Source organism: Triturus cristatus, chromosome 6 (assembly GCF_964204655.1).
Source record: "Triturus cristatus chromosome 6, aTriCri1.1, whole genome shotgun sequence".
NCBI classification, from domain to species: Eukaryota; Metazoa; Chordata; class Amphibia; order Caudata; family Salamandridae; genus Triturus; species Triturus cristatus.
This window is the reverse complement of record NC_140589.1, coordinates 57112398-57138552: the sequence shown is the minus strand read 5'-3', so window position 1 is coordinate 57138552 and position 26155 is coordinate 57112398. Positions and strand designations below refer to the sequence as shown.

The following is a 26155-nucleotide window of genomic DNA, read 5'->3' as shown; positions in this document are numbered from 1 at the left end:
GTCAGTCCACAACCGCTCCTGCAGCATCTGCCTCAAAGCCTTTCTAGTCCGAGCTTTCAGTGGGAGGCTGAGTTCGCCATCACCTGCTCCACTGGCGTACCATCACTTCGGACAAGTGGGTGCTGCAAATCGTCCAAAGGGGCTACTCCCTCCCCTTTGAGGTGACCCCTCCAGCCATGCCACCGCAGTACCACCGCATGTCGGGGGATCACTTGCAACTTCTGCAGGAGGAAGTTACGGCCCTCTTGGCCAAGGGGGCCATCGAGCACGTTCCTGACCCAGAAGTAGGACGGGGTTGTTACTCCCACTACTTTCTGGTTCCGAAGAAGGGCAAAGGAGGCCTACGCTATATCTTGGACCTCAGGAGCGTCAACGCCTTCCTCCGGAAGGAGAAGTTCAGGATGCTGACATTAGCTCACGTTCTGGCTGCCCTAGACCCTGGAGACTGGAAGGTAGCGTTGGACTTGCAGAACGCTTATTTCCACATCCCCGTCCTGCCGGCCCACCGGCGTTACCTGCGTTTCACGGTAGGCCACGAGCACTTTCAGTTTACTGTGCTCCCCTTCGGCCTCACCAGTGCCCCTCGGGTGTTCACGAAAGTGATGGCGGTGGTCGCAGCTCATCTGCGCAGATTAGCGGTTCCAGTCTTCCCCTATCTCGACGACTGGTTGTTGAAGGCGAGCTCACCCCGTACAGTCGTAAACCACCTCCAGACTACGGCCGACCTCCTGCATTCGCTGGGGTTCTCCATCAACGTGCCGAAGTCAAATCTGAGTCCCTTCCAGAAGCTCCTCTTCATTGTAGCGGTTATGGACTCGGCGCAGTTTTGGGTCTATCCTCTCGAACAGCGGGTTTGGGATAATCAGGCTCTGATTCCGATCTTTCAGCCTTTATCCCGAGTTTCGATCAGGATGGCCCTATGGCTGCTGGGTCTGATGGCTCCCTGCATCCTGCTGGTACATCACGCCAGGTGGCGGATGCGGTCTCTGCAGTGGGACCTGAACTTCCAGTGGGCTCAACAATAGGGCAACCTGTCCGACCACGTCGTGATCTCGGAGGGCACTGCAAGACAGTTGCAGTGGTGGCTCATGGACCGCAATTGGGTCAGTGACGGATCTCTCTCCCTACCCCACGTACGTAGTGGTGATGGATGCGTCCCTCCTGGGATGGGGGGCCACATGGAAGAGGCGGAGATCAGAGGCCTCTGGTCTCCGGCGGAGTCCCGGCTCCATTTCAATCTATTGGAGCTGCGGGCGATCCGGCTTGCACTGAAGGCATTCTTTCCCTCTGTCTGGGTAAGTGTAGTGCAGGTGTTCACGGACAACACCACCGCCATGTGGTATTGCAACAAACAGGGCGGGGTGTGGTCAGGGACCGTTTGTCAGTAGACTCTACGCCTCTGGACATGGCTGGCACATCAGGGCATCACACTGGTGGTTCAACACCTGGCGGGTTCTCTGAACGCCTGGGCGGATGAGCCCAGCCGTCGGTGCATGATGGATCACGAGTGGCGTCTGAACTCGGATGTGGCGCAAGGTCTCTTTCGGCAGTGGGGAGAGCCTTGGTTAGATCTATTCGCCACCGAAGAGAACGCGCAATGTCATCAGTTCTGCGCATTGGAATTTCCAAGGCGGCACTCGCTCGGAGACGCTTTTCGTCGCGAGTGGAGTTGCGACCTGTTATAAGCCTTTCCGCCTATACCACTTCTGCCCAGAGTGCTGAAGAAGATCAGGCGCGACCGGGCCCATGTCATCCTTGTGGCTCTGGATTGGGCACGAAGATACTGGTATTCTGAGCTACTCAGTCTGTCAATCGATCCTCCAATTAGACTGCCTCTTCAGGAGGACCTTCTGTCCCAGCAGCAGGGAACGGTCCTCCACCTGAACATGGCCAGCCTCCACCTCCATGCGTGGAGATTGAGCGGCGGCAGTTGATGCCATTTGACTTGCCTCCTGAAGTCTGTGATGTCATTCTGGCAGCCAGGCGTCCCTCCACGGTATACGCCTGCAGGTGGAACACATTTTTGGCATGGTGCACAGCAAAGGCTGTGGATCCCCTTTCAGCCCCTCTTTCTGAGGTTCTCCTCTTTCTTCTTTCCCTGGCCCAGCGGGGCTCTGCTCTGGGCACCATCAAGGGATATCTTTCAGCTGTTTCAGCCTTCTTGAGGCTTCCTGATCAGCCTTCTCTTTTCAAGTCCCCTGTTGTAAATAGATTCTCGAAAGGCATTACTCACATGTTTCATCCTGTTCCCTTTGTAATGCCTCAGTGGGACTTGAATCTGGTGTTAACTTATCTGATGTGCGCTCCCTTTGAGCCACTTCATAACTGTCCTCTTCGTCTTCTGACTCTCAAGACTGCTTTCCTGGTTGCCATCACCTCTGCCAGAAGAGTGAGTGAACTCCAGGCTCTTTCTTCGAAGCCTCCTTTCCTCTCTGTCCATCAGGACAAGGTTGTTCTGAGGACTCACCATTCTTTTCTTTCAAAGGTGGTTACTGCCTTTAACCTCGGTCAGTCCATTACCTTACCCACCTTCTTTCCGCCTCCGCATCCCTCGAAAGAGGAAGAGAGGCTCCACCGTCTGGACCCAAAACGTGCGCTCTCCTTTTATCTGGATCGCACAAAACTGTTCCGGGTGGACGACCAACTCTTCGTTGGCCACATGGGCACTAAGAAGGGGCGGACAGTGCACAAGTGAACCATCTCTCGGTGGGTCATTTTGTGCATTAAGGTCTGTTATTCCTTGGCTAAGAAGGATCCTCCTGTGGGGCTGAGGGCCCATTCCACTCGGGCCACAGCGACTACTACTGCCTTGGGACGGGGAGTCCCTTTGCAGGACATTTGTCAGGCAACTACGTGGGCCTCGCTGCACACGTTTGCCAAGCATTACTGCCTGGACAGCCAAGTCCGGAGAGATGGCTTCTTTGGCTGTTCCGTTCTTCAGGACTTCCTGATGTGATCTTGGTTCGCAGACCCACCACCGGGGTTGGTATTGCTGGGGTATCTATTCAAAGGTAAGAAATCTAACTAATGTGTTTCTTTCAGATGCAAAAGTTACTTACCTTCAGTACGATATATCTGTAAGAAACATTAGTTAGTTAGATTCCTTACCGCCCCACCCATCCTCCCCGTTCTGCGAACCGATATCTAGGGTTAAAGTCATCCCTTTCAGGGCCCTAGTTTCATGGCACCAGTGTCGGTTTCTTGCATGGCTCTGCGTTCCTGGCACGGAAAGCTATGCACTGAACTGACGTCAGCGTGCAAGGGCGGCGTCCAAGTACTCCGACGACGTCATCCCGGCGATCACGACGCCGCCGACGGACTCGGTGCGGCAGACGAAGCCTACCGCCGCGCAGGGGTACTGCTGACGAAAAATCTTTCCGGATCCAGCCTGACGCCTGGGGATATTCTAAGGTAAGGAATCTAACTAACTAATGTTTCTTACAGATATATCGTTACCAAAGGTAAGTAACTTGTGCGTATATACAAGAGGTCTTGAATTCTCAACCTAAAAAGTGGGAGCTAAAACACATCCCCGTCTCAGACCATTTTCTGTTGGAAGTTTATGAGACAGATTGAAATTTCTATCTAAAGCTACATTTCCCCAGTTCCCATGGTGAAGTTCCTTCAAAAATAAAATGCAACACAGTTTGACTATGCCTTCTTGTTTCTTTCAGAAAGTTGAAAGATTTACTAGATAAAGGGCAGATTGTAAATTTATGATGCAGCAACACAAGCTGGCTCTGGTTTCCATTACCTTCTTTGCCATGGCCACAGGCAAAAGCAGTAGTCTACTGTTGAATTACACTCCTGAAAACCTCCTTGGTCTGCTGACACTAAGCCATTTTGATCTATCCAGTCTTTCAAGTATAGGAGTGTTAGCTTTGCATATATTTTCGAGCCCACATTCACAGAGAAACTAGGGAAGCCACTCCTCTGCTCCCATAGTAAGCCTGCACCTGCATGTAGATCTAGTCTACTGATTTCTGTGAAAATAAGCCACATAGCACCATTATTGTACAACATTTTCTTGGTTAATATTTCTTTGGTGTAGTATGTTGATTTGGTGGGATTAATGTACTTCTTTTTCACTAAAACAAAGCATTGAACAGGGCAGTGAACTACTGTGCCTGTTGTTTGACTGAGTTCTGAATTTCTACCCCTCACTATCTCCATAAGAAGCCTTGACTAGTCACCCTCCTACCCTGAGAGTCAAATGCGAAAACTGTTTACTCAATGTAGTTTTTCTTTTAACAACAAATTTTATTTGGTTGTTCAGCTGAGATTTGGGCCGTAACCCTACAAATACTTGTAAGAAGTAAAATAAATCAGGAATACCGACATTTTTAAACAATTGCAATGCCTGCGAAACATGCAGGTGACACAACTTAAACAAAATAAAACTGTTTACTCAATGTAGTTTTGAGAGCTATAGTAGGGTGGACCTCAGGACACCACAAGCTAATAAACCTAACCACCACAGCTGTGGCCCATTAGCTCCTGCTTGCCATGTAGACCTTCTAATGAGGTCTGACAGGCCAACAAGTGCTTGAAATCCAAGATTATTTGTCCACCTGACACCTCACTACACAAAGTATTTGCGGGCGCAGGTACATTTTAAATATTGTTCGATCAAATGTTGGAGTGTCCAAATTGGAATAATCTGAGGGCTAGATGGCTGCTGCCAATAATTGAAGGGAAATACTTGGAGGGTAAGTACACTCAATTTCGCTATTAAAACAGATGGTAACATGTTAGGAAACTTCTTCACAGTTTGAACTTGTGTTTTCGGGAACTTTTTATTTTTTTACATTACTTAAATTATGCAGCTTGTGTCTTTAAGTAAGAGGTTATGAAATTCATATATTGCTTATATACTGTATTTCATTTTTATTTGCATGTAGAAGAAATTCAATAAAGGAATGTTTCACTAATTATTATAATAATTTACCAGTTCCCACATACATTTTGGTGTTGCTGGGTAGCTGGGACTGACTTGGGGTCCCCTTCATGACATATGACACCTTGAGCCACTTATGGTTTTTAAGGAAACAGCACTTCCCATTTTGGAAATGATTAAATCCATGTCTGTAACAGTCAAAGGAAAACATACAAGTCTTACAATGTTCAGTGATGATGGATACTTAGGCAGGGTTTGCCAGCTATGACTTTGATTTGATGTAATGGTTTTATTACTTGTTAACTTTAAAGGTGTAAGCATGCTTATATTCTACTTTTTCAGGTAGATGAAGATGAACCGCTATTTCTTAGTCTGATTAATGACCTCTTTCCAGGGATTCAACTAGACAGTAGTACATATGTTGAGCTTCAGGCTGCTGTTGCCAATCAGGTTGAATTGGCAGGGTTGGTTAACCATCCACCATGGAATCTGAAACTTGTACAGGTATGTTATATTCTGTGAACATTTCACAGCATGCATTTTTTTCTTCCTTATTACTTTATATTACTGAGCAATGTTTTGCATTCAGTGCCTTTTTTTGCAGAAGATGGTAGATGCTGGTATTGTTTGAAGCTTTTTAGTAGCTCATTCCCCATTTAAATGCCCTGAATAGAAGTTGTGCTGCTGCATTCAAGGTAGTTTTTTCTTCTATAGTAACATCTTTCCATATATTCAGATATCTAGCAATCTCAATCACACAGAAAATAAAATGACGAATTAGGCATAACTATACAGCCATAAGTTATCAAGTATTAGGGTATCTTTCATAAATTCACATGCTTGAATCATTCCCCGTCGTCGAGATGGAAGTCCCCGGTACATTTATAAAGGCAATGGCACATTAGACATAGACGGTAATAGGCCTAAGGCCTTACATTTAGTAACATATCCAAGTCCTTATTTGAAAAGGACCACACTTAAGAGAACAACCAATCAGCTGACACCACCCTCTAGAACCTTCCTGGATGGAGCTCCAGTCCCTCAGATTTTCTACCGCACGTCGTGCTAAGGGACTCTCCACTGAGCTCTGGTCAGTTTTCCTCATTTTCCCTTTTATACAAATATTTTCTTGGATTCAAGGTATTTTTCTTCTCTAATTCCATTGTCTGAGTGAAGTTCTCCTATTTCTTCATGTCAGACACACTTAAAAAAGGCCTTTTTAGGCCCTCGGGTACCTGTAGAAAGAAAAGGCTAAGCATCGATGACCCTCATAAGGACTGTCTCTATTGCTTTTATCCGGATCACAAACCAAAGGACTGCAAGGTATGTCGTACCTTTTCTCCAAAAACATTAAAAGACCGCAAGGGAAGGCTTTTAATTTGGCTGCAGAGGCTTAAAGACAGGGACGATCCTGTACCTTCTGGGGAGAGTGAAGGTTCCTCAAAATCCTCCTCAAAGATGCCTCAAAAATACTTCGGGACGTCTCTCCAGGTCATTCATCGCAGCAACCTCCAAAGAAGACGCACAAAAAGTCTTCAGAGGCTACTAAGAACCAAGGTCTGCCTTCCAGGGAATCTCCTTCCCTTCACAGTTTGATTTTGGCCAAAGAATCCACACAGAAATCAGCTTCGGACCCTCCTACTCCTCCAGTGAAGGTAAAACATGCTTTCAAGAAACCTTCCTCAGACCCGTCGACGTACAGCTCGTTGGCGGTGGTACCAACGACGACAAGAACTCCACATGCTGTCGTCAGAGTAACTTCGTCGACGACAACCGTCTCCACAGTATCAATCTTGTCTATTTCATCGGCGACGACATCTTCATCGATGAGTCAACCCCCTTTGTCGTCGACAATAAAAAATTGTCAAAAACTCATCGTCATCGACGGAGATTGCGTCAACAACTAGCCTGACGATGACCCTCCCATCTACTGTTTCCCCTATTCCGTTGTTGACTGCCTCAATGGTGAGAGTTGCATCGCCGATGGCAGTACTGTCATCTCCACCTGTCTCGTCTGAGACATCCACATCTATGCCCGTCAACGTTTTTTCGACTACGGTATATGTACCAACGACGACCTCGTCGACGACACCAAAATCAAAAGCAGGAAAATTGTTTTCCCTACACAAAACTATAAAAGAGAAACTGACGCCCTCTTTAACATCACGTAGTAGAGTTTAACCTTTATTGCCAACTCGTCTTTTGGATGAGGATGAGGACTCTGATGACAACAGCATGTTTGGAGCTGCAAGAAGTCCCTCTGAATTGAACGTCAAATACCAAGAGGCCTCTGAGGATGATGATCAATGTTTTGATGAACATTTGTACTATTCGGACCAAAGACGTCATCAGCAACTACAGCCAGAAATGGTTTGTCTTCCTTCAGCTCTGATAACGGACCTACAATTCATGATATCGGACAACAAAAAGAGGTTTCCTACGTCCGCACCGTCTCCTGCACTAGCGCTTTCTCCACCTCCCGTGGTGCAAGCTCAACCTCCATCCCTTCCTTTAGCTCAAGTGCCTGTGCAGCTGCTTCCATCTACAGATGAAGAGGAGGAAGAGCAACAAGAAGAAGGGGAAATTCAAGATACACAATCACATCCTGACGAATGGGACAATTACATTATCCCTCCACCAGCGTCACCATCTCCACCTCAAGTAGATTCTCCTCCAGAGGATATTGGAGGATTCCATAATCTTTTAGAAAGAGCAGCCAGATGTTTTGATCTTCCAATGCCATCTCGCCATCTAGGCTGTTTCCTTTACAATTTCAAAGAACCTTTTAAAAAATCTGTCAGGTCTCTGCCTATTGTAGACTATATTTGGGACCAGGGCATTAAAATAATGAGAAACCATGCTACAGTTCCTCCAGTCTCACCAAGACTCAGCAAAAAATACAAAGCCCCTGACGACGCTCCCGCCTGTCTTATAGGTCACCCCAGACCTGATTCTGTGATTACTCAGGCAGCACAACGCAGGTCAGAGAACCCATCGACTCCACTGTCAGCACCCCAAGATAAAGAGGGTAGAAGGCTAGACAACTTAAGAAAATGTTTTTCCACTATGTCCGCGTTGACGGTCATGGCATCCAATTCTTTAGTGTTATTGGGATGCTACAACAGACAGATGTGGTCAGACATTGCTCCTTACCTCAACGATCTCCCTCAAGACATCAAAGAGGAGGCAAGAAAAGGGTTACTGGAGGGGGAACGCTCCGCTTCAGAAATTATTGGCTGCCCGATGGAGCCAGGAGTGGAGGGTCCAAGGGAAGTTTAAAGACAAGCTCGGATAGTTTCCCCAGTACAACTGTGATATAACACCTAGTTATCTGACAGGCTTCACCAAAACCTTAAGGAGCTAAGACTGTAGGTAGCTGTTGCGCTTTACAAATGCTTAATAATAATAATAATAAGACACAGGCAGATGAACTCTCAATCACGCATTGGGGAGATCCTTAAATAAGGACGGAATCCCATCACCCACAAAGAAGGTGTTAGACCTGGTACCTTTGGCGTGAGTCTCCCTTCCATTTCTATTCTGATTGCCTCCTCTGTTTTTGATCTGTTTGCTGGTTTTAGATGCTTTGGGCACTGTGCCACTGCTATTCAGTTCCACAGTGCAAGTGCTCCCTATGTTAAATTGATGTACCGATTAGTGACTCCATGATTTAGTTATTTGATTTACTTGTCAGACCCTAGTACAGTGCACCATGTGTGCCTAGGGCTTGTGAATCAAATGCTGCTGGTGGGCTTGCAGCACTGGTTGTGCCACCCACAGAAGCAGCCTGTAAAGTGTGTCTAAGACCTGCCATTGCAGAGCCTGTGTGCAATTTAGTACCGGCATGTAGACTTGGTGAGTGCACACACTTACCAGACCCTAAACCTTCCCTTTTCTTCATATCAGATGCCCCTAAGGTAGGCCCAAGGGCAGGGTGCATTGTAAGTACAAGGTAGGGCATGTCCTGATGTGTGTGGCATGTCCTAATAGTCAATTACAGCCATTTTCGTTTTTTACAATTGTAAGTCTACCAGTCCCCATAGGCCAGAATGGGCAGTTTGATTATAACACCTTATAATCCTAACTGACCCAGGGAACGTGGTAGAAATTCGAGTTTAGTATCCCTGAACTCAGAATGATCAAATACATCTTTTAGTAAGGTTGGTTTTAACATTCCGTGTTTGAAAATACCACTTTTAGAAAGTAGATATTTTCTTACCTAACCATCCAGCCTTCCTCTGCTATCTTGTGTATTGTTTGTCTGGCTTTGTGCGTGACAGGGGCTGGGAGATTCCAGGAGACAGGGTGAGTCAGCACAGGGCTGAATAGACCTATCTGCATGTAGAGTGATGGGAGGAGATAGCACCTGGGTCTGAATAGGGCTGCGCCTGCCTTTCACAATGCTGGCTCCACCTCCTGTGGTGCGTCTGTTGTCCCTGGCCCACCCTGCCAAAGCAAAGAAGGAGTCCTGTAAACAAAGTGCTCCAGGACTGCACTGAACTGGTTTGGACTAGGTACAGGCCCCTCTGCCTTCAGAGGACAAAGGATTTAGTAGTGTAAATATGGGGACCCAGACCCCAAGACTTTAGATCACTTCTGGATCAACAAGACAAACCTCTGCCAAGGAGAAGCACCAAAGGAAGCTGTAGGAGATGGACTGCCCCCCTGCCAGTGTGCTGTGTTGCTGGGTTGGCCTATAGTGGTGTCTTCAGTGCCAAGGAGAGGAAAGGGAACTTTTAAAGAACTTTCATCATCTTCCAGAATATTACTCCAAGGGCTTGATTTGAGCTTTGTGTATACAATAAAGGACCTGTTCCCAAAGTGAGCATTTGATTCATATAGCCATTGTAGTTGTCATATATATTTTTTTTAGACAAACTTAGGAGCAAGTGTTACAATATCATCATTGCTACTTTAAGGTATGACTCACTATTTCAAAGAAAGGGAGAGTATTCAAACGAGATAATAAAAAGTTGTCTCTTTAACCAACAATAGTGATGTGTTAAACCACCCCCGTGTGAAAAAAAGTGTGGGAAAGGAGTGATGGCGCCTCACGGTAGCAACACCAGGGAGGATAAAGCAGGAAGGTACTCGCCTGCTACCTCAAGATCTCATCATCAGCTGCCACCACTCCGTAGAAAGGAAATGTGTATGGGAAGGTTTAGACAAAACACGTAAAGATTGCTAGTGTGTATAAAGCAAGAGAAAGAGAAGTAGTGCAGAGAACCGTGCACCGTAATAAACCCCACAGTGTATGTACACAGATTTGAGTTGGTTCACACCCTCTTTCTACTTTTTATTCTGTGCTGTGTGACCACTCATGTATAAAAATGCCGACATGTTTCGTTGCCAATAGAAAAAACTCACGGCAACTTCTTCAGGGCGTGGGGTATTATTGTTTCACCCTATAGCCTTGCTTGATCAGTTAAAAGCAGTTCTGTTGGAAAAGAGACAGACAAACAACACACATCTAAAATATTTGACTTCTGGTTCACAGACACCCATAGCTGTGTGTATCCTTCCGAAACCCATGTAGCCCAAAATATTTACCGGGATGTCGCCCATCGTGGGCATACCTTTACCCTCGGGCTTGTGTGCATGTAACAGCGGTCGCTTGTTCAGGGCTCATCCCCTCGACTCCTGTCATGAGTCTGTAAACACACAGTGAAAGACACAGAGGACATGAATCAAGAGAGTTCAGTTGATAGTTATATGGAGGAAACAAGTATAGAATTCCCTTTTGCTTTGTTGTATCTTTTTCAAGTGTAATTACTGCTTAGCCAAGATTAGCGGGGGTCCTGCTTGTGTCAGAGGAGGCGCTGGTTTTGAAAAAACTGCCCGTTATGTGGGGTATAGTCCCTTCCGTGTCTCGATTATAATGCGACTTTTAATATCTGCTGTATGGCTCGTACTTAATATGTCTATTTATATTTTTAGAAATGCCAAGCTCATAGTTAAGATTTCTAGACAGTTTGTTTACGTGACTGGCCTGTGCGTACCCCTTTGGAACGAGGAATTCCCCCCGACCGAGTCACGTTTACTCTCACAGGTCTCCCTTCACCTATGGTCTAAACCGCTTTGTACGAAGCCCCCTCTGTTTTTAGAAAAGCAGGAAAAAACTCGGACTCACCGATATCCCGTCCGTGTCTGGCGTTCACTCAGCACTGCAACACCGCAACCGGTGTTTGCCGTGATTAAAAGACGTGACTTTCCTGGTCACGTGGCAACGCTGTGTAGGTCCCGCCCATTTCAGGGCCGACAGAACGCGCCATCTTAGAATGGTTATGTATGCCTCTCCAGGCAATCAGCTCCTCAGTGTGTGGGCGTCGAAGCACCCGTTTTTATTGTTAATGTGACTCGTTGGTGAATAATTCAGGCATTTCATCACCCCAGAGTTCTGTTCACACCTATTGCTTCGTTATGTAGATACCGCGTTGCATCAAGTGTAATCTAGATCATGACTGGGATTTGCAATGGTGCAACGAACGGTGTCAGTGATACCGGGTGCCCCTGGCTATCTCGTTTTGTGTTCCTGGTTACTCATGCAGTGTAGTGCCCCCATATCGCGCCCCCCTATTCTAATGTTCGTGACTGACCATAATGGCTGGATTTATACTGTCCATCAGGGGGAAGCTCAAGGAAGGAAAGGTCAAGAATAATGCATGGATTATGTATGCACCTTATTCCACTCGATGGAGTCATTCAATCCAATCTGATCCACACCCTCCTGATAGATCCAGCGAGCTTCCTTGCTACACAGCCTGGATTCCATATTAAACTGGTCCCCAATCACTCTGTCTAATACTACCCAGCGTACATCTTTGGGATCATGTTTGTGATGCTGAAAGTGTTGGACTAGTTTTGTACTCAGTTTACCTGCACGCAACGTGCTCAGATGTTCTTGAATCCTGACCTTGACCTTCCTGGTGGTAAGGCCAATGTAGTGTTGGTCGCAGGGGCAGGTCAATCTGTAAATAACGTTAGCTGTATTACAATTGCTGAATTTGTTCAGATGCCATATACGATTATTTGCGAGAGTGACACTTTTAGTGGTTGTTGTAAGCTTGCATACAGAACAACCCCCACAGGGGTAGTGTCCTTGCGGAATGTTATTATCCCGTGGCTCAGATTTGGGTCTGGTGTGCACCAGCTGATCGCTTAGATTTGCAGATCGTTTGAATGCAAAGCGAGGTGGAGGCATTCGCATGCTCGTAGTACTTAACAGGTGCCAGTGTCTACGGATGATCTGCCTGATTTTGGTGGATAAGGGGCCAAAAGTGGTCACCACAGGTATACATTCACCCTTTTGTTTAGAAGTCCTTTCCAGGAGAGCCGCACGTGGCGTATTGTATGCTCGTTTCTTCGCCTGCCTGATTATTTTCTTAGGATAGGCTCGGTTCTCCAATTTGGTAGCCAGTACATTAGACTGTTCAGAGTATTCACAAAGGTTGGAGCAATTCCGGCGATATCTTAAAAACTGGCCCACAGGTAAGTTATCTCGAAGTGCTCTTGGATGATATGACCTGTAGTGCAGCAGGGAATTCTTGTCGGTTGTTTTGTGATGCACTTTGGTAACAAGCTTGTCATGCTTGGCCTGTATATCCAGGTCAAGGTACACTGCTGATGTTCTATTCACCGCCCAAGTGAATTTTAAGCAGACATCGAGACTGTTCAACCAATTGAGAAATTCAGTGAGTCTCTCCTCCGAGCCCTCCCATATACAAAGGACATCATCTATATATCTCTTCCAGAGAACAATGTTCTTCTGGAAGAGATTTGTGTCGGAATGAATATGGTACGTCTCGAATTGGCCTACATAGATGCAGGCCAGACTGGGAGCGAAGGTGGCCCCCATTGAAGTACCCAACACCTGGAGGTACACCTGTTCTTTGCACGAAAAGAAGTTTTTGGTCAATGCGATCTCAATGCACTGGAGTACAAAGGTTTGAGGAGTGTCATAGAACCATTCAGAGTCCCTCAGGGCGCGAGCTGCTGCCACCAGCGTGGCTTCCTGAGGGATACTCGTGTATAATGATTCTATGTCTATGGTGACAAGGAATTGGTTCACAGGGTCGTATGTTATATCCTCCAGGATTCTCAGGACATCGGTGGTGTCTTGGACGTACGATGGTTGGGTGATGACACACTCCCTCAGAAAAAAGTCCGCAAATTGAGACAGTGGTTCTAAAAGGGATTGGATGCCCGATACTATTGGGCGTCCAGGAGGGGGTCGCTGTGGCTTGTGAATTTTGGGGACAATATAAAAGGCCGGCATCCTAGGTTTTAAATTGATCAGAAATTCTGCTTCTTTATATGTCACCCATTTCTTTTCTTTGGCCTCTGTCACTAATTTGATGATAGTGGCCTGAAGATCGTTAGTGGGGTCCCGCGCTAGAGGTTGGTAATTGCAGCGGTTCCCCAAAAGCCTAGCCACCTCGATGTCGTAATCCTGGGTGTCCATAACCACCACTGCCCCGCCTTTATCGGCTGGCTTGATGGTGATTGTTTGGTTATTTTGTAAACTTTTTAAGGCTTGCCAATCCCGAATGCTCATATTGCTATGAGCCACTGTATGGGCATTTTGTTCTGCCTGGCTGATGTCTTGAAGGACCTTCTGCTCAAACACCACTGTTTCCGGGCCTACTGAGCTCGTTGGGGGGCAAAAATGTGATGGACACCGTAGATTAGTTGAAAAAAGGGATGCCTGTTCCTGCTCCTTCCCTTCGAAAAACTTTTTTAACTTGATCTTCCTCATCAGCCCATAAAGGTCTGCCCGAAGTTGGAACCCGTCATGGCGGGGAGTGGGTACGAATCCTAGGCCTTTATTCAGTACTTCCAATTCCATGTCCGTGAGTTGGTGTGTGGAGAGATTAACCACTATGTTGTTCTCAATCGTAGTTATAGAGGGGTTCTGCCCCTGCTGCGTGTGATTCTCGGGGAGAAGGGCTGCCAGTTGGAGTTCGGGTTCTGACGGGCCCGGCCCCTTCCCCGGCCTCTGTAATTGGACCCTCTTTGATTTCCAGGGTTGTGGGCTTGCTGCCCTAAAAAAACCCTGAACAGGGCTCCCAGGTCCTCATTAGTTTGTTCCTGGGGATTGAATCGGACCTGTTGGTTGGAGGTCGACGGTTGGGCAATGGGTTCCTCATCTTCACTGCTAGTATTTTCGAACGTCCAGTTATTGGGTGTTCTTCTACCCTGTCTGCGACCCCCTCTCCCTCCAACGCGGTATCTACATAACGAAGCAATAGGTGTGAACAGAACTCTGGGGTGATGAAATGCCTGAATTATTCACCAACGAGTCACATTAACAATAAAAACGGGTGCTTCGACGCCCACACACTGAGGAGCTGATTGCCTGGAGAGGCATACATAACCATTCTAAGATGGCGCGTTCTGTCGGCCCTGAAATGGGCGGGACCTACACAGCGTTGCCACGTGACCAGGAAAGTCACGTCTTTTAATCACGGCAAACACCGGTTGCGGTGTTGCAGTGCTGAGTGAACGCCAGACACGTACGGGATATCGGTGAGTCCGAGTTTTTTCCTGCTTTTCTAAAAACAGAGGGGGCTTCGTACAAAGCGGTTTAGACCATAGGTGAAGGGAGACCTGTGAGAGTAAACGTGACTCGGTCGGGGGGAATTCCTCATTCCAAAGGGGTACGCACAGGCCAGTCACGTAAACAAACTGTCTAGAAATCTTAACTATGAGCTTGGCATTTCTAAAAATATAAATAGACATATTAAGTACGAGCCATACAGCAGATATTAAAAGTCGCATTATAATCGAGACACGGAAGGGACTATACCCCACATAACGGGCAGTTTTTTCAAAACCAGCGCCTCCTCTGACACAAGCAGGACCCCCGCTAATCTTGGCTAAGCAGTAATTACACTTGAAAAAGATACAACAAAGCAAAAGGGAATTCTATACTTGTTTCCTCCATATAACTATCAACTGAACTCTCTTGATTCATGTCCTCTGTGTCTTTCACTGTGTGTTTACAGACTCATGACAGGAGTCGAGGGGATGAGCCCTGAACAAGCGACCGCTGTTACATGCACACAAGCCCGAGGGTAAAGGTATGCCCACGATGGGCGACATCCCGGTAAATATTTTGGGCTACATGGGTTTCGGAAGGATACACACAGCTATGGGTGTCTGTGAACCAGAAGTCAAATATTTTAGATGTGTGTTGTTTGTCTGTCTCTTTTCCAACAGAACTGCTTTTAAGTGATCAAGCAAGGCTATAGGGTGAAACGATAATACCCCACGCCCTGAAGAAGTTGCCGTGAGTTGTTTCTATTGGCAACGAAACATGTCGGCATTTTTATACATGAGTGGTCACACAGCACAGAATAAAAAGTAGAAAGCGAGTGTGAACCAACTCAAATCTGTGTACATACACTGTGGGGTTTATTACGGTGCACGGTTCTCTGCACTACTTCTCTTTCTCTTGCTTTATACACACTAGCAATCTTTACGTGTTTTGTCTAAACCTTCCCATACACATTTCCTTTCTACGGAGTGGTGGCAGCTGATGATGAGATCTTGAGGTAGCAGGCGAGTACCTTCCTGCTTTATCCTCCCTGGTGTTGCTACCGTGAGGCGCCATCACTCCTTTCCCACACTTCTTTTCACACGGGGGTGGTTTAACACATCACTATTGTTGGTTAAAGAGACAACTTTTTATTATCTCGTTTGAATACTCTCCCTTTCTTTGAAATAGTGAGTCATACCTTAAAGTAGCAATGATGATATTGTAACACTTGCTCCTAAGTTTGTCTAAAAAAATATATATGACAACTACAATGGCTATATGAATCAAATGCTCACTTTGGGAACAGGTCCTTTATTGTATACAGAATTCTGAGTGGGGGATGACCTGTTCTCTGCCCCTCCAGCTCCTTTTTGTGATTTGGTCTTGAGAACGGCAGCTTAGCCGTGAGAGCTTTTTTTAGATTTTCATTCACTACGAGATTCAGCACACATCTGTTTGTTGACACTTTCACAACATTCCCTGTGTAGGCACCCATAAGACTTACCTCACGGGCTAGGATCCATACTCTCTAAATTCTTTGATACTAGTTACCAGTATTGGGCTCTCACACCATTGTAAGTCCTGAGCCAGTGCTAGTAGAAAAATGGACAAATTTTGCCTGGCCTTCACTGATGAGCACATAGCGTCAATACTATCAGGCCCCTCCCTCTTACCAAGTGCTCCTTTAAATGGGGGACCTTCAGCCCGGGATGAGTGGGATAAATTATCTAACACCAAGAAACGACAGATAAGGATAGCACTCCATGGAGCGCTCATGACTGAGTATCTAAGGGCTGGCGCAGCGCCAGCGAGTCTCTTGGTACGCATTGAACCGAAGATCTTTTTGGAGGACAAGAAATTCCGGGTGGACTGGAGCTACATAGCGAACAAGTGCACCCGGGATTGGCTTGTCTTGATAATCAACACAGCCAAGAGGCTCAGTGATGAGCTCCTTAAAGAAATTCTGGAGCTAGAAGAAACACTAAAATCAGATACCACCATAACCGATACAAAAGAACAACTAGCCAGAATTCAAGACGACCTTAGCGAATACCAAGCGTACATGGTCAATCAAAAAATAAAAGGACTCCGACGCAACTTAGACAGATTCAGCCATGAATGGGCCTTTCCTTATGTTGAGGATCAATACTACCAACAAACTCAGCCACAACCCATGCCCACGACTGGAGGGAGAGGGGGTCGCAGACAGGGTAGAAGAACACCCAATAACTGGACGTTCGAAAATACTAGCAGTGAAGATGAGGAACCCATTGCCCAACCGTCGACCTCCAACCAACAGGTCCGATTCAATCCCCAGGAACAAACTAATGAGGACCTGGGAGCCCTGTTCAGGGTTTTTTTAGGGCAGCAAGCCCACAACCCTGGAAATCAAAGAGGGTCCAATTACAGAGGCCGGGGAAGGGGCCGGGCCCGTCAGAACCCGAACTCCAACTGGCAGCCCTTCTCCCCGAGAATCACACGCAGCAGGGGCAGAACCCCTCTATAACTACGATTGAGAACAACATAGTGGTTAATCTCTCCACACACCAACTCACGGACATGGAATTGGAAGTACTGAATAAAGGCCTAGGATTCGTACCCACTCCCCGCCATGACGGGTTCCAACTTCGGGCAGACCTTTATGGGCTGATGAGGAAGATCAAGTTAAAAAAGTTTTTCGAAGGGAAGGAGCAGGAACAGGCATCCCTTTTTTCAACTAATCTACGGTGTCCATCACATTTTTGCCCCCCAACGAGCTCAGTAGGCCCGGAAACAGTGGTGTTTGAGCAGAAGGTCCTTCAAGACATCAGCCAGGCAGAACAAAATGCCCATACAGTGGCTCATAGCAATATGAGCATTCGGGATTGGCAAGCCTTAAAAAGTTTACAAAATAACCAAACAATCACCATCAAGCCAGCCGATAAAGGCGGGGCAGTGGTGGTTATGGACACCCAGGATTACGACATCGAGGTGGCTAGGCTTTTGGGGAACCGCTGCAATTACCAACCTCTAGCGCGGGACCCCACTAACGATCTTCAGGCCACTATCATCAAATTAGTGACAGAGGCCAAAGAAAAGAAATGGGTGACATATAAAGAAGCAGAATTTCTGATCAATTTAAAACCTAGGATGCCGGCCTTTTATATTGTCCCCAAAATTCACAAGCCACAGCGACCCCCTCCTGGACGCCCAATAGTATCGGGCATCCAATCCCTTTTAGAACCACTGTCTCAATTTGCGGACTTTTTTCTGAGGGAGTGTGTCATCACCCAACCATCGTACGTCCAAGACACCACCGATGTCCTGAGAATCCTGGAGGATATAACATACGACCCTGTGAACCAATTCCTTGTCACCATAGACATAGAATCATTATACACGAGTATCCCTCAGGAAGCCACGCTGGTGGCAGCAGCTCGCGCCCTGAGGGACTCTGAATGGTTCTATGACACTCCTCAAACCTTTGTACTCCAGTGCATTGAGATCGCATTGACCAAAAACTTCTTTTCGTGCAAAGAACAGGTGTACCTCCAGGTGTCGGGTACTTCAATGGGGGCCACCTTCGCTCCCAGTCTGGCCTGCATCTATGTAGGCCAATTCGAGACGTACCATATTCATTCCGACACAAATCTCTTCCAGAAGAACATTGTTCTCTGGAAGAGATATATAGATGATGTCCTTTGTATATGGGAGGGCTCGGAGGAGAGACTCACTGAATTTCTCAATTGGTTGAACAGTCTCGATGTCTGCTTAAAATTCACTTGGGCGGTGAATAGAACATCAGCAGTGTACCTTGACCTGGATATACAGGCCAAGCATGACAAGCTCGTTACCAAAGTGCATCACAAAACAACCGACAAGAATTCCCTGCTGCACTACAGGTCATATCATCCAAGAGCACTTCGAGATAACTTACCTGTGGGCCAGTTTTTAAGATATCGCCGGAATTGCTCCAACCTTTGTGAATACTCTGAACAGTCTAATGTACTGGCTACCAAATTGGAGAACCGAGCCTATCCTAAGAAAATAATCAGGCAGGCGAAGAAACGAGCATACAATACGCCACGTGCGGCTCTCCTGGAAAGGACTTCTAAACAAAAGGGTGAATGTATACCTGTGGTGACCACTTTTGGCCCCTTATCCACCAAAATCAGGCAGATCATCCGTAGACACTGGCACCTGTTAAGTACTACGAGCATGCGAATGCCTCCACCTCGCTTTGCATTCAAACGATCTGCAAATCTACGCGATCAGCTGGTGCACACCAGACCCAAATCTGAGCCACGGGATAATAACATTCCGCAAGGACACTACCCCTGTGGGGGTTGTTCTGTATGCAAGCTTACAACAACCACTAAAAGTGTCACTCTCGCAAATAATCGTATATGGCATCTGAACAAATTCAGCAATTGTAATACATCTAACGTTATTTACAGATTGACCTGCCCCTGCGACCAACACTACATTGGCCTTACCACCAGGAAGGTCAAGGTCAGGATTCAAGAACATCTGAGCACGTTGCGTGCAGGTAAACTGAGTACAAAACTAGTCCAACACTTTCAGCATCACAAACATGATCCCAAAGATGTACGCTGGGTAGTATTAGAAAGAGTGATTGGGGACCAGTTTAATATGGAATCCAGACTGTGTAGCAAGGAAGCTCGCTGGATCTATCAGGAGGGTGTGGATCAGATTGGATTGAATGACTCCATCGAGTGGAATAAGGTGCATACATAATCCATGCATTATTCTTGGCCTTTCCTTCCTTGAGCTTCCCCCTGATGGACAGTATAAATCCAGCCATTATGGTCAGTCACGAACATTAGAATAGGGGGGCGCGATATGGGGGCACTACACTGCATGAGTAACCAGGAACACAAAACGAGATAGCCAGGGGCACCCGGTATCACTGACACCGTTCGTTGCACCATTGCAAATCCCAGTCATGATCTAGATTACACTTGATGCAACGCGGTATCTACATAACGAAGCAATAGGTGTGAACAGAACTCTGGGGTGATGAAATGCCTGAATTATTCACCAACGAGTCACATTAACAATAAAAACGGGTGCTTCGACGCCCACACACTGAGGAGCTGATTGCCTGGAGAGGCATACATAACCATTCTAAGATGGCGCGTTCTGTCGGCCCTGAAATGGGCGGGACCTACACAGCGTTGCCACGTGACCAGGAAAGTCACGTCTTTTAATCACGGCAAACACCGGTTGCGGTGTTGCAGTGCTGAGTGAACGCCAGACACGGACGGGATATCGGTGAGTCCGAGTTTTTTCCTGCTTTTCTAAAAACAGAGGGGGCTTCGTACAAAGCGGTTTAGACCATAGGTGAAGGGAGACCTGTGAGAGTAAACGTGACTCGGTCGGGGGGAATTCCTCGTTCCAAAGGGGTACGCACAGGCCAGTCACGTAAACAAACTGTCTAGAAATCTTAACTATGAGCTTGGCATTTCTAAAAATATAAATAGACATATTAAGTACGAGCCATACAGCAGATATTAAAAGTCGCATTATAATCGAGACACGGAAGGGACTATACCCCACATAACGGGCAGTTTTTTCAAAACCAGCGCCTCCTCTGACACAAGCAGGACCCCCGCTAATCTTGGCTAAGCAGTAATTACACTTGAAAAAGATACAACAAAGCAAAAGGGAATTCTATACTTGTTTCCTCCATATAACTATCAACTGAACTCTCTTGATTCATGTCCTCTGTGTCTTTCACTGTGTGTTTACAGACTCATGACAGGAGTCGAGGGGATGAGCCCTGAACAAGCGACCGCTGTTACATGCACACAAGCCCGAGGGTAAAGGTATGCCCACGATGGGCGACATCCCGGTAAATATTTTGGGCTACATGGGTTTCGGAAGGATACACACAGCTATGGGTGTCTGTGAACCAGAAGTCAAATATTTTAGATGTGTGTTGTTTGTCTGTCTCTTTTCCAACAGAACTGCTTTTAACTGATCAAGCAAGGCTATAGGGTGAAACGATAATACCCCACGCCCTGAAGAAGTTGCCGTGAGTTTTTTCTATTGGCAACGAAACATGTCGGCATTTTTATACATGAGTGGTCACACAGCACAGAATAAAAAGTAGAAAGCGAGTGTGAACCAACTCAAATCTGTGTACATACACTGTGGGGTTTATTACGGTGCACGGTTCTCTGCACTACTTCTCTTTCTCTTGCTTTATACACACTAGCAATCTTTACGTGTTTTGTCTAAACCTTCCCATACACATTTCCTTTCTACGGAGTGGTGGCAGCTGATGATGAGATCTTGAGGTAGCAGGCGAGTACCTTCCTGCTTTATCCTCCCTGGTGTTGCTACCGTGAGGCGCCATCACTCCTTTCCCACACTTTTTTTCACACGGGGGTGGTTTAACACATCACTATTGTTGGTTAAAGAGACAACTTTTTATTATCTCGTTTGAATACTCTCCCTTTCTTTGAAATAGTGAGTCATACCTTAAAGTAGCAATGATGATATTGTAACACTTGCTCCTAAGTTTGTCTAAAAAAATATATATGACAACTACAATGGCTATATGAATCAAATGCTCACTTTGGGAACAGGTCCTTTATTGTATACAGAATTCTGAGTGGGGGATGACCTGTTCTCTGCCCCTCCAGCTCCTTTTTGTGATTTGGTCTTGGGGATACCAGACTTCACCCCTTCTGTTTTCCTGCACCTAGAAACTGCTGTTCTAGCTGCTACAGAAGGAATTTTGCAACACCGACGCCGGCGAGCGATGCTGTCTTCTGCATCGAAGCCATGAGCGCTGCTCCGACTTACAACAGAGACCCGACACCGGCCGCCGTGCCACATCAACGCCAGTGAATGACATCGTAAGCCTGCCATAGCTGCGATGCAGGCCCGACGCCTGCTGCTGTGCCGCATCGACTCCGAAGCCGACATCATCGCAGAGCCGATCGTCGCCGCTGGTGGTCAAGAGTCCATCAACATCGTGACATCGTACGGAACCATGGTTTCGGCGCCAGCGTGACGTCACCTCCTCTCCGGTCAGGAACCAACGCCTCCCCTGCCTGCGCAAGCATCCAGGTCCCGACGCATCATCTCCCCGAAGCAAGGAACCGACGCCCCAATGCGCCAACGACGCCGCAACTCCCCAACGCCGTGAACTGTCTTTGTTCTCGCTTTTCCAAGGTACGGTTGTTTGTGGGTCTGTTTTGACTCCTGGCCCGATGGCGCGCACCTCGCGGTCGGCGCCGTACTTTGGGATTTCTTTGACCTTGACATCGTGATAACTCTAGTTGGGGTTATCTGTTGCTAAAGACTGCTTTTAAGTGAATAACCTATGTTTGAACTATTTTCTACCATCTTGAAGAATTATTATTGATTACAGTATTGTGTATTTTTGTCGTTTATGGTTTTGTGATATGGCTATATAAAGAATACTTACTTTTTATAAAACCTGTGTGGTGTCCATCTGTAGTGTTTTCACTGTGTTACTGTATGTGTTCACGAATGCTTTATACACTGCCTCTGAGATAAGCCTGTCTGCTCATGCCAAGTTACCAAGGGGGTGAGCAGGGGTTATCCAGTGGTGTAATCCCCTTTCCCTGACTTAGAAGCAAGGGTCTCTATTTGGTCAAAGGTACCTACCTCTGCCAACAAGCGACCCCCAGTTCTAACAGGTGGCATGCTTCATCATCTGGGATGTCTCCTCTTGGCTGCAACACCTAGTGCAGCCAAGGGCTACAACCCCCTCACTGTGAGGGAGGAGCTCAGGGATGTTTTGAGATACTACTCTTACATAGGATCTACTAGAATCCAAACGATGTGAAGCACTAGAAGGTTTGAATAATGGGCGCAGTGCAAAAAATTTAAGTGTATATTAAAACTAACTACCAAAGAAAAAAGGCTTTAATAGTTAACTCTTGATGTCAGGGTTAAAAACAGTGCATGTGCAGTTTGGAAATAATAACTGCATCTGTCCATTGAATGGGTCTACATGTTTCAGCCAGTTTGACCTAAAAAGTGTCTAGGACTTCCTCAGGACCTTAGATATTGTATGTACTGCGTTATAAAGTGAAAAACAGTGTAACTTAAAAATATGATTGGAACAAATACAACCTACAACACCAGTAATTTCACTTTTGTAGGAATACGATGTACTGGTAGTACCTGTGGGAAAAGCAGAAAAACAGAAAAAGAGATCAAATTCTTGTGTCTGGTAAACTTGCAACTTGTGAGTCATATATGCTCATCTATAAACGTATCTACATATGCCCAGTGAATTTTCCTAAATTCTTATACAGTAAACGTACCCGTGAATTATGAGTAAGAATCCTCACCTCACCTGGCAACAGCTCAGGACGGGAGGCACCGCTCTAGAAAGAAATGTTGGCAGGGATCAGACTAAGATCTACAATCTAGCCTTCCCGCAACAAAATGAAATTTGTAAAAACAATTTGTTCCCAATACAATCCTAGCCAGGATCAAATGCGGGAATACATAGAATTAACTAATGACAAAAATACTGATTGATATAAATGTAAATTCCAAAGATTTAAATGTGTTTGACAGAACATTTTGTGCACATCTTTTCAAAAATGGATATGGGCATGAGCGTTTATCACATTGCAGTATGAAATGGACTAATACCCTTGTAGACTCACAAGAAAAGGGAAGATAATGTAATGCCACTCTATGTCTTTTGAGCATGACATAGTCTTCTAATGCTGTAGCTATATATAGTCTAAGCGTAAGGGCATGAATCCCAGTTTGATTAAATAAAGCAAATGGCAGATGCTGCAATGCGAAAAGTCATCAGGCTATAATAGGAATACTGTTACTAAGCGACCTTTCAAGACCAACAGTGTGGATTTCTATTTTGTAGATATTATCAGCACAGCCGGTTCTATAAAGAAAAGGGCAGGGACTTAATCTCGAGAACTCGTTTTAACAAAGACCGCAGTTACAAAAAGGGCGCTTAAAATCAGAAAAAGAAAGAGAAAAACGGCGAGACTCACACAGCATGCAAACCGTTGGTATGCGCTTACCTGTCCGTTGGTACCCCGGGATTCCAAAAGCTGCAACCGGAGGTAACCGACGGTAGGCTGCAGTGAACTTTTATATGTGGTGTCGTACATGCCAGCACCAGTGTGGCTAATTAGTCCGAATGCGTGGCCCATTTTTATGACGTGCCCGCAACGAACTACCAGCAGACTCAGATGCTCATGGGAGATGTAGTTAAACGTAGTAAACTATGAGTCTAATCATTTAACACCTTGGGTGTTAAATAGAGGCAGAAGCATCTAGCTCAGTTGATGTAAACATTAACAAAAACGAGCCTAACATGGTTTTTCATATAGAAAAAGTGCTCAAACAGCAGACCGTTTTGTGTAAAAAGCGAAAATCGCTAAGTTGCTGCAAAAATGCACGAATGTAAAGTGCCACATTTACTAAGGCGGGCTATCGCTAACTGCATCACCCGAGCAGACACATCCATAGAACAAGCATTTGCAATGCAATAGGTCTCGTAGTAGTATAAGTTTTAGTTTTTGGTGTAGGCAATCATATTGCAATAGAAAGTGAAATTTTGTATCAAAGGAATTTTTAATCTTTAAATTGGCAATTATACAAAATATAAAAGTATGTTGGTATTTTAGAAAAAGACAATAAAGTGCCATTTTCTATACATAGGATACATGTAGAGACTGTTTGCAAATGTTTGTGATATATTAAATGTGCTTTATAATGTATGGTAGTTGAAGATAGCAAGTGGAGCAAACGATCAACAAAGTTAAACACAATTAAAGCAAGCAATAAGCAACATTAGCAGCATTATTAAATTGGCATTCATCATATTAAATGCACAACAAACAAAATGTAACATAATTGTGTACACTTCATATAAACATTGCATACTCTATGTTTATCAAAGATGTACAGAGTGTTTGCAAAGGTGGTATTATTTTAAAGTTGCTTAATTATCTCTGTGATACAATTGTTTGCGAATAGTTGACTTGGAATTTATACAAAGCATAAAAGTATGTTGTTATTTTAGAAATAGACAATAAAGTTGCATTTTGTTTACATAGCATACATGTAGAGGCGGTTTACAATTTTTGTGGTGTATTAAAGGTGCTTTCTAATTTATGGTAGTTGAAGTTAGCAAGTTGAGCAAATGATTAACAAAGCTAAACACAATTAAGCAAGCAATTGGCAACAATAGCAGCATTCTGAAATTAGCATAAATCATATTAAATGCACAGCAAACAATATGTAACATAATCCTGTATGCTTTATATAAACATTGCACACTGTATTTTTAGCAAACATGTACAGAGTATTTGCAAAGGTGGTGTTATATCAAAGTTGCTTAATTATCTTTGTTATACAACTGTTTTAGAATAGTTGACTGGGCATTTATAGAAAACATAAAAGTATGTTGGTATTTTAGAAAAAGACAACAAAGTTGCATTTTGTATACATAGCATACACGTAGAGACTGTTTACAAATGTTTGTGGTATATTAAAGGTGCTTTATAATATATGGTAATTCGAGACAGCAATTGGAGCAAACGATCAACAAAGTCAAACACAATTAAAGCAAGCAATAGACAACATTAGCAGCATTATGAAATTGGCATACATCATATTAAATGCACAGCAAACAAAATATAATATGATTGTGTATGCTTTATATAAATATTGCACACTGTATTTTTAGCAAACATGTACAGAGTGTTTGCAAAGGTGGTGTTATATCAAAGTTGCTTTTTTATCTCTGTGATATAACCGTTTGAGAACAGGACATTTAGAGTTATTGGCAAGTGTGGCGTTAATGCGTCGCCAAAGTCTTCAATATCAGGACTTATATCCAGGAAATCCATTAAAGTGGTGTTGTGTATATCCATTGACTGTAAATGTTCAGTTGTTTTCACATGTACTGTTACAGTGCTAATTTCAGTACTTGTTTTTTCAAAACCGTATAAGGTTATAATGATATTTTTTTCTGGTGGTTGTATTACCTATTAAGAAAAAGTAAAATTAATGTGCTTGATTAAGAGTGCAAATTTAAATGTAAGCTTACTTGTAGTTGAGTGTGACGAGTCGTGTTTAAAAAGCTTTCACCATTGTATTCATGAACTGTCAAATGGGTGACTTTCATATACTTTCCGATCTCAATAGGAAATTCTGCCGCTTCTCTCCACAACGTTATTTTTACGGAGTCTGTTGTATCATTAAGAGTTATGGACTTCAGCTTAGTATCTTGTCCTGCAATAAATATTGTTTTTGTTGCTTCTTCCTGTAATAAATAATATGTTTTGGTTAGTAGTTCTTCACAGAATATGTAGCATGCGATTGTTATGATGGTGCACAATTTTTACTAATAACATTTGTAAAGAAACGGATTAAAGTTGTTTAATATGCATTTGGCGGTTATTATTAAATTGTTTTAAAACAAGCTTTTTTAAATAGAAGCATTGCAAGTATTTTTAAATAGGAGGTATTATTGTATTTCATACAATACATTATAATTTTTCTATACACTCTTCTTTTAATGCATGGCTGTAAGTTTTTTTGTTACTTAAGTAACACATTCTGGTTATTGTAAGAAAACTTAGCAAATGCTTTTATGGTAAAAGTTTACTTACCTGTTACATTTTTTTTATGGTTGAGTTGCTAGTAGCTGTCCAACATATCTATATATATATATATATTATCTACTG

At 44.8% G+C, this 26155-nt stretch overlaps 1 protein-coding gene across 1 annotated transcript in view; it reads left to right on the top strand.

The window, feature by feature from the left end:
* The window catches only part of DNAH8 (dynein axonemal heavy chain 8), a 13985216-nt gene that overhangs the window by 7249264 nt on the left and 6709797 nt on the right, over positions 1 to 26155 (top strand). The window contains exon 49 of the mRNA XM_085610239.1: positions 5240 to 5401. Coding sequence (XP_085466365.1) covers positions 5240 to 5401 — 162 coding nt within the window. The remainder of the gene's footprint in view (positions 1 to 5239; positions 5402 to 26155) is intronic.